The sequence below is a fragment of the Myotis daubentonii genome, chromosome 1 (assembly GCF_963259705.1).
Source record: "Myotis daubentonii chromosome 1, mMyoDau2.1, whole genome shotgun sequence".
NCBI classification, from domain to species: domain Eukaryota; kingdom Metazoa; phylum Chordata; class Mammalia; order Chiroptera; family Vespertilionidae; genus Myotis; species Myotis daubentonii.
The window spans coordinates 22,390,485-22,400,014 of NC_081840.1; the positions used below are offsets into that span (position 1 = coordinate 22,390,485).

At 51.5% G+C, this 9,530-nt stretch overlaps 1 protein-coding gene across 1 annotated transcript; it reads right to left on the reverse strand.

The window, feature by feature from the left end:
* Positions 1 to 2,594: 2,594 nt before the first annotated feature.
* On the reverse strand, positions 2,595 to 4,799 carry VRTN (vertebrae development associated). Its single transcript, XM_059664967.1, has one exon. The coding sequence runs from the start codon at positions 4,797 to 4,799 to the stop codon at positions 2,595 to 2,597; it is 2,205 nt and encodes a 734-aa protein (XP_059520950.1).
* Between the last annotated feature and the right edge of the window lie 4,731 nt (positions 4,800 to 9,530).

The following is a 9,530-nucleotide window of genomic DNA, read 5'->3' on the forward strand; positions in this document are numbered from 1 at the left end:
ATATAAACAAGAAAAAACATCAGAAAAAGCATTCTAGACCAAGTAAGTGTAGCATGTTCAAGATCAGAGGCAGCCAGTGTGGTTGTGAAGGGCAAGAGTGGCACAAGAGACGGCTGAAAAGAGTCAGGAGCCAGCCCAGCCAGTGTGGTTCAGTGATTGAATGTCCACCAATGAACCAAGAGGTCATGGTTCAATTCCCATCATGGCACATGCCCGGGTTGCAGGCTCGATCTCCAGTAGGGGGCGTGCAGAAGGCAGCCAACTAATGATGTTTCTCTCTCATTGATGTTTCTCTATGTCTCTCCCTACCTCTCTCTGAAATCAATAAAAACATTTTTTTTTTTAAGTCAGGGGCCAGATTATGAAGGCCTTTGTAAAGCAGTGCAAAGAATTCTGAGTGAAGGGAAGCCACTCAACATTTTAGACAGAAAAAGGGACAGAATCAGATTTTATTTAAATACTAGAGGCCCGGTGCACAAAAATTTGTGTACTGGTGGGGGAGGAGAGTTGGGGGGGGTGTCCCTCTCACAGTCTGGGACCCCCTCAGGAGATAACCACCTGCTGGCTTAGGCCCGCTCCCCGGGTGGTAGATGGCAGGCCCAATCCCTTGGTGCCTGCCCCGCCTCCCCGGGTCATGCATACGACAGGGCCAATCTGGGGGTTGGGGCGCCGCCCCAGTTCAGGTTGCACACGGGATGCCTGGGCGGGCTGGCTGATCGCTGCTGCACCGCCCGGCCACCCAGGTCAGGTCGCACATGGGATGCCTGCCACCCCGGGTCACAGATAGCAGGCCCAGATGGCGGCAGGGCAGGTGGGATGGCGCTGTCCGGCCCTGCCTGCAGTGTGCAAATTAGCCGTCATCTTTGTTGGCAGTTAATTTGCATAATGAGCTGATTAGCCAATGGGCGGCATAGCGAAGGTACAGTCAATTACCATGTTTGTCTATTATTAGATAGGATTTCTCAGACAGCTCTATGAAGAACGGATTATATGGGGCAAGAGTGGAAGTGGGAAGACTTGTGGGAAGCTGAGATGAGGACCAGGAGGAATGATGGCAGCCGCATGAGAGCGGGAATTCTAGGCATATTTTGGAGTCAGAATCAACAGGACTTGCTGATGGGTTGGATGTGGGAGTGAAAAAATAGCAGAACAAAGGATGACTCCCCCAAACCACATGGAAGACAGCAAGCAAAGGCCTGGCCTTAAAGCTCACCCCCACTGGAGGGAGGGGCATGCAAACGAATCTCTCAGTTTTCTTAACAAAGACTGGGCCCATCCGGCCTGGGCTCATGGCAGACGTGGCCCTCTCCCTGACCCCATCCGGCCTGGGCTCATGGCAGACGTGACCCTCTCCCTGGCCCCCTCCGGTCTGGGCTCATGGCAGACGTGACCCTCTCCCTGGCCCCCTCCGGTCTGGGCTCATGGCAGACGTGACCCTCTCCCTGGCCTGGCCTCTGAGTGCACTCAGCCAGTTTTCTCCCACTGCTGGGAGGCAAGTTTCCAGGCAGCCCGTAGCCCCGCCTCCAGCTGGAAGAACACCCCCTTCTAAATCCAATTCTAAACAGAATGCCCAGAATCAGCCCCCTCATTCTCCAAGCCCTGAACCTAGGAGTGTCCCAGCAAGACAGAGAAACGATCACTCTCAGACCCCTTAAACTTAAGGAGAATGTGCGAATGGGCAGTTTTCTCCCAGCAGAACAAATACCAGAGACCAAGGGCTGTGGGCACCACATCATTTTATTTCTTTAGTTTTCCATCTTCATTCTAGGACAATGCAAATTCAAGTCTTTCCCCTGCCTGGCCACTGTGCGGTCCCTCCCTGAAGATGGGGCCCAGGCTCTAACAAGAGGCTCAGCAAAGACAGGGGTTCCCCAAAAGCAAGCCCGACTGGCAGAGGACTGCAGATGGGCCAGGCACCAGCAAGCAGAGACACGGGAGCCTCTCCCGCAGCCCCTGACCACACTGCTCGCAAGGAACAAGCCAGCCCTCAGAGGCCCTTGTTCTCCTAGACAGCCTGCTTCTGCTCACACTGAGCCCGACTCCCTTCCCCATGGGGATGCCGCTCAGAAGCTCCATGTTTGATCTCTGATGCTCCTTCCTTAGGGAAATGCATTTGAGTAAGGAGAGTGCCAGGTCCCAAAAGCACCTGAAGACGTATATTCTGCCCAAGAGGCAGATGGCCATGCCATAATACTCCTTTTGTCCCCAGAAAAAAAAGACTGAAAGCAGCTTTAGCTAACCAACCCTCTTCCAGACCTCCCCCCAACACATACAGCTTCCAATACCAGCAAGAGGGCCCAGCCAACCCACTTAAACCAAAATAAAACACTAAATCCAAGATACAGTCAAAATAAGAAGGGCAAACAACTGAAGAGACCGCCGCTGGTCCTGTGACTCTCTGCGGCAGACCTGATGGCTGATGGCTGGCTCTCTCTCTGCCCGGAAGCCAAGAAACAACACAAATCTGACTTTGGGTTCAGGGTAGACACTGTGGGAACCAGAACAAGGCGCATCCTGGCCAAGCCAGGGGCAACTCAGGTCCCTGACCCTCTCCAAACTGGTCCCCTTGCTCCCGGCCCCTTTGCATCACCCTGTCAGCCATCAACCAGGGTGAGGCCGTCGTACAGGGCTCGCTTCCACATGTAGTAGGTGGAGCGGGCGGTGAGGGGGAAGAGGGCGCTGAACTCCTTGTAAGAGGGAAAGCTCTTGGACTGGAAACACTTCTGCAAGAAGAGCTTGGCCTGAGCCTTGAACTTCGTGGTGGCGAGCATGTCCATCATCAGCGCCTGGCTGTCCCTGCCACCTGCCGCCGCCACCACAGGGTGGCTGGGCCAGGACCCACTGTGGGGCCACCCCTGAGCCGTGGCCCCCTCTGGCAGGGCCCTCTCTCTGGAAGGACCCTCCTGGGCCTTCCCTGGATCCTCTCCTGGAGGAGCTGCCACCTTTGGGGTCCCTGCAGCTGGGACCATGGCAGCTGTCACATTCCTGCCAGCCTCTTCCTCTCGCTTCGCCTCATCCTCCTGCACCCCCCTTTTGCCCAGGGTAGGAGCCTGGATCTGGAGTTTGGACAGGCTTCTGGGCCAGCCCCGGGCAAGACTCTTCCAGACCCAAAAGGTGGAGGGGGACAGACTAGGGTAGCGGAGGCGAAAACGGCAGAAGGGGAGATGCCCACTGAGCACCTGCTTGCGGGCAGCCCTGCGCAGACGCCTCTGCCGACGGGACAGGGGCATCCTCGGGGGCAGGAACTCCTGGGGGGTGGGTGACCCCCCCACACCCGTTGCTTTTCCTGGCCCCTCTCCCACCTCACCCTTCTCAGGGAGCAGAGCCTCTTCCCCAGCAGATACTGGCTGGGGAGCCGGGGCTGTGGAGACGGCTGGGGCCGGCTTGAAGCTGGGGTTTCTCCGGAGGGCCTTCCGGCGCCAGTTGTAGTAGGTGGAGCGGGAGATGCCAGGGAACCTGCGTTTGAAGCAGCGATAAGGCACCAGTGTGTTCAGGGAGATGCAGTGCTCCAGGTACAGCTTGGCCCGCTGCATGAGGACCATTCCGGGGCTGGACACGGGCAGCATGGAGCACCCCGGCCCCTCGGGAGCCGGCTCCTCTGGCAGCTTCTCCTGCTCCTCCACACCCAGCGCCTCCTTGGGGGCCGGCGGCTGGCAGGCGCCAGTGCCCAGCAGCTCGTTCTTCCAGGCATAGTAGGTGGAGCGGGAGATCTCGGGGAACCGCTGGAGAAACTGCTGCAGTGACATGATGCCCCCACGGCGGACACTGTCCTGCAGGACATGCTTGGCTGAGCAGAGGGTGGCCAACTTCTGCTGGTGCTCCTGGGACTGTCGCCGCCAGCGGTAGAAGGTGCTCTTGGTGACGCTGTAGCGCTCACAGAAGTGGGAGTAGCTGAGGCCAGGCTCCTGGGGGAGCAGCTCCGGGGTCTTGGCTGGCGGTGGCGCCGGAGCTGGAGCTGCCGCTGCAACTGGAGGAGCCGGGGCAGGAGGAGCCGAAGGAGCCGGGGCAGGAGGAGCGGAGGCCGGAGCAGCAGGGGCCAGGCAGGTAGCCTCTTCAGCCTCCACCTCCTCCAGTCCCACCACAGGGGCAAAGTACTGGTGGCGGAAGAGGTGCCTGGTCAGGGGCTGGCCAGCCCACATGATGTGCAGCGTGGCCGGCACGTGGTCGCAGCGGCGGGGCCGGATGATGCGGTTGAAGTAGGGCCGGATCTTGAGGTTGCGCATGGGGTAGATGGAGTAGATGTTGCGCTGAAGGATGGAGGCGAGGGCGTACAGGTGCCACACGTTGGAGAAGCTGTTAGGGAAGCACGTGGCCTTGACGTCCGCATCGAAGATGGCCTCCAGCGTGGCGGAGGGCAGGCTGGTCATCTCGGGGGACTCCTCGGAGCAGAGCGAGTAGCGCACGGCCTGCAGCATCACCTTGGAGTCGATCATGCCCTGCAGGTAGTACTGCCTGTGCAGCAGCATCTCCACCACGGTGCGCGCCCGCAGCTCCAGGCTGAGGCCCGTGTCGCCCCACAGCAGCAGGCTGGCCGCCTCGAACAGCAGGCTGCCCTCGCCCTGGCAGCGCAGCGGCAGCATGCTCCTGGGCGCGTCCTCTGGGTACAGGCTCAGGGCCACCGAGTCCACCTCCAGCACCTGGCGGCTGGGGCCGCCCTCCCGGCAGGTGGGGAGGGTGAAGGAGGACAGGACCTGCTTGGCCTCCAGAGCAGCGCCCACCAGACCCTCCAGGCCCTCGGACTCCACCGCCTCCTGCAGTTCCTGGAGCACCTGCTGCACCAGCTGCTCCCGGGATGTCATCCTGCCAAGGGCAAAGGGCAGAGAGCAGAGGTCAGGACAAGGACCCAGAGGACACCAGCAATGGTGGACCGTCCAGCCCTGCACCTTCTCCCTTGAGATGATGTGCACCACCCCCATTTCCTCGTAGCAAGTAATGGCTAAGTGCCTTCGGGGTTTAGTTCATCCTTCAGTGGTACCAAGAGCTTGGTCTTCTTGGTTCTGAAGAAGTCACTTAACCTCTCTAAGCTTCAGGTTCCTTCTGTGTTAAAAAAATAAAAAAATAAAAAATCGCCGAATCCGGTTTGGCTCAGTGGATAGAGCGTCGGCCTGCGGACTGAGAGGTCCCAGGTTCGATTCCGGTCAGGGGCATGTACCTGGGTTGCGGGCACATCCCCAGTAGGAGATGTGCAGGAGGCAGCTGATCGATGTCTCTCTCTCATCGATGTTTCTAACTCTCTGTCTCTCTCCTTTCCTCTCTGTGAAAAATCAATAAAATATATTTTAAAAAAATAAAAAATAAAAAATAATCTACCTTATAGGGTTGTTGTAGGTATAAATGAAACAATGAAAGGAAAGGAAAGGAGGGAGACATAGATATACACACACACATTTATATCCACCCTACAATAGTGCCTGGCACATTGTGACGTACTGTAGAAGTGCTAGGTACTATATATTCAGTATTATCTAGTACTATACAGATTACATAATACAGTCATAAAAGCTGTACCTCTGCACCTGGTAAAGACTTACAATCACCTGTAGTCAAAGTTGGCCTGTCTTTCCCTAGAACAGTGATTCTCAAGGACCATACTTGGGGTTCCCTGGTGTGGGAAACTGATATAGGGTTAAGCCTTGGACTGACCTGCTGGCAAAGTCACAAACAATTCCCAGCTTAGAGGGCACAGTTCTCTTAGCATAATTAGGCTTGACCTTATAACACTCCCTAGATCTTATCTGGGAAGCTAAGGGGCTGCTGAAGTGCAGGAAGTATAACCATGGTGTAAACAAGTGAAACTCACAAGAACAGTGTAACTTTGGTAACCACTGCCTTGTTTACCGCTCACTATAAAAAGCTTGGTGAGGCCTGAGCACAGTGGAAGTCCTTCCTCTTGAGTTGGACTTGCTGCCTGGTCCCCCAATATTCCCAAATTATCTCTTGTCTTTTCTTTTTCATTTGTTGTGCAGCTCCTCTTCCAGACCCGAACCCTGAACCACGCAGGACGTGGAGGGAAACACTTACGACACCCTGGGACTTTTTCAGGGAGGTCTGCAAGTTAAGCTATTTTCATAATAATACTAAGATATACTAAGCTAACACGAAGATAGTTGCCTTTTTCACTGTAAAAACACTTGATTAAAACCGCGGTACCTTAGTATGAATCAAATCGTGCTAGAAGTCATTACCTTCTTTACCACCATGCAGTTGCAGTTAGGATAAAACAAAAAGCTAGGTTCACTCAAGAATGTCCTTGTGACCTGGGAACCAAGATGGCGGCATAGGTTAACGCCAGAGTTTGCTGCTTTGAACAACTACTTCAAAAGTGAAACCAAAAAACGGAAGGGACATCACGCAGAACCACAGGAACGCTGGCTGAGTGGAAGTCCTACAACTAGGAGGAAAGAGAAACGCATACGGACACTCAGAGGAGGCGCAGTGCTGAAGTCAAATTCTGAGGTGCGGAGTGCGCGGAGCGGGCTGGCGGCGAGGGCGCGGTTGTTGTTTTCAATCGGGAGGGAGTCGCAGACTCTGAGCTCCAGATACAGGCGAGTCTTTAGGGACCCAGACTCAGGCGGGAGAAGCGGGACTGTCTGGCTTCGGTCAGAGCGAGTGCAGCTTTCTCTCCGAGCTTTGCAGCGGGTGCTGGGACTCAGAGAGGCAGAGCCCCTTGGGACAGGACTGAGAGCCGCCATAACTGCTCTCTCCGGCCCACCCTGTTGATCCTGTGCGACCCGCCCCGCCCAAGCCCTGCATAGAGGAATTTGCCGGATAGCCTCAGGCAAAGGCTAGATTAGCACCTCCCTAGAGGACAGAAGTTCTCTCACCACTGACACAGCTGAATCTCATAGCCACTTGGCCTGGAGGTCAAACCCTCCCTGGAATTAGCTACAACAATCAAGATTTATCTATAGGACTGCGAACAAAGACCACTAGGGGGTGCACCAAGGAAGCATAACAAAATGCGGAGACAAAGAAACAGGACAAAATTGTCAATGGAAGAAATAGAGTTCAGAACCACACTTTTAAGGTCTCTCAAGAACTGTTTAGAAGCTGCCGATAAACTTAATGAGATCTACACGAAAACTAATAAGACCCTCGATCTTATATTGGGGAACCAACTAGAAATTAAGCACACACGGACTGAAATAACGAATATTATACAGACTCCCGACAGCAGACCAGAGGAGCGCAAGAATCAAGTCAATGATTTGAAATGCGAGGAAGCAAAAAACATCCAACCGGAAAAGCAAAATGAAAAAAGAATCCAAAAATGCGAGGATAGTGTAAGGAGCCTCTGGGACAGCTTCAAGCGTACCAACATCAGAATTATAGGGGTGCCAGAAGATGAGAGAGAGCAAGATATTGAAAACCTATTTGAAGAAATAATGACAGAAAACTTCCCCCACCTGGTGAAAGAAATGGACTTACAGGTCCAAGAAGCGCGGAGAACCCCAAACAAAAGGAATCCAAAGAGGACCACACCAAGACACATCATAATTAAAATGCCAAGAGCAAAAGATAAAGAGAGAATCTTAAAAACAGCAAGAGAAAGAAACTCAGTTACCTACAAGGGAATACCCATACGACTGTCAGCTGATTTCTCAACAGAAACTATGCAGACCAGAAGGGAGTGGCAAGAAATATTCAAAGTGATGAATACCAAGAACCTACAACCAAGATTACTTTATCCAGCAAAGCTATCATTCAGAATTGAAGGTCAGATAAAGAGCTTCACAGATAAGGAAAAGCTAAAGGAGTTCATCACCACCAAACCAGGATTATATGAAATGCTGAAAGGTATCCTTTAAGAAGAGGAAGAGGAAGAAAAAGGTAAAGATACAAATTATGAACAACAAATATGCATCTATCAACAAGTGAATCTAAGAATCAAGTGAATAAATAATCTGATGAACAGAATAAACTGTTGATTATAATAGAATCAGGGACATAGAAAGGGAATGGACTGACTATTCTTGGGGGGGAAAGGGGTGTGGGAGATGTGGGAAGAGACTGGACAAAAATCGTGCACCTATGGATGAGGACAGTGGGTGGGGAGTGAGGGCGGAGGGTAGGGCGGGAACTGGGAGGAGGGGAGTTATGGGGGGAAAAAAAAAGGAACAAATGTAATAATCTGAACAATAAAGATTTAATTTAAAAAAAAAAAAAAGAATGTCCTTGAGCCCTGGCCGGTTTGGTTCAGTGGATAGAGTGTCAGCCTGCTGACTGGAGGGTCCCAGGTTCAATTCCAGTCAAGGGCACATGCCCAGGTTGTAGGCTCAATCCCCAGTGTGGGACATGCAGGAGGCAGCCATTCAATGATTCTTTCTTTCTAATTGGTGTTTCTATCTCTCTCCCCCTCTCCTTTCCAATCTGAAATCAATAAAAATATATTTAAGAGAGAAAAAAAATGTCCTTGATTGCTCTGGTCAGCGTTGCTCAGTAGTTAGAGTGCCAGCCCTTGCACATAGCTGGGTTGCAGTATCTGGGTCCCAGGTTTGATCCCCAGCCTCGACTGGGGGGCCATAGAGGAGGCAACCAATCGAGGTGTCTCTCTCACTTTGATTGTTTCTCTCTCTCTCTCCCTCCTTCCCTCCCACTCTAAAAAACAGAGAATATCCTTGATGAAGCCATAAAGCTTATTTTTCTGAAATCACAACCCTTAAAAACACAACTTTTGAATATTGGGAGTGATAAAATGGGGAGTGCACACAAAGCATCTCTGCTGCACACTGAAGGTCTCATATGACAACTGTATGATGAACTAGCTGCTCTTATCTTGGAATACCATCTTACTTCAAAGGAAGATTGAGAGACATTACTCTTTTATATTAGGATATTTGGTAGACATTCTCAAAAATGATAAAGTGAGCCTGTCACTTTAAGGAAAACTACCATTTGCCAGTGAAATTTTGAGCTTTCATTTGAAAATTAGAATTTTGGGGAACATTTGAGATCTTGCTTCCTGGCAATTGTCATCAGTTTGGCTCAAGGAAACTCAAAAACTCGAAGGAGGAGGAGGAGGAGGAGGAGGAGGAGGAGGAGGAGGAGGAGGAGGAGGAGGAGGAGGAGGAGGAGGAGGAGGAGATGATTAGAATTTTAGAAACCTGTATTCTAAAGATTTTTCTGATCAGTGGTGACACTATAAATGTAACTTTTTATATGTATAATGGAATTATCAACATTTGAAGATCTGCATCACTCAATGAATTATATTTCCTAAATATATTGGGTGGTTACAAAGTCATGCACAGGTAAAAAGATCCAAACAAAATATAAAAGAAAGCAACGGATTTTAAGATAGTAGGGTAAAAAAAAAAAAAAGTTCATGGATACTGTTTCAGATGCTACATTATAACTAAGCTTTGAGAAACTACTTGTCGAGTTTTGATATATTATCAAATATCCACTGAAAAGCTATCAAAATAGCCTTCCTCTTTCCATCCATATATCTGGGTGAAATGGGGTTTTCTTCGAATACTTCCACCAAAACAATGTAACACAACAGATTGAACATAGAGACAGAATCTACT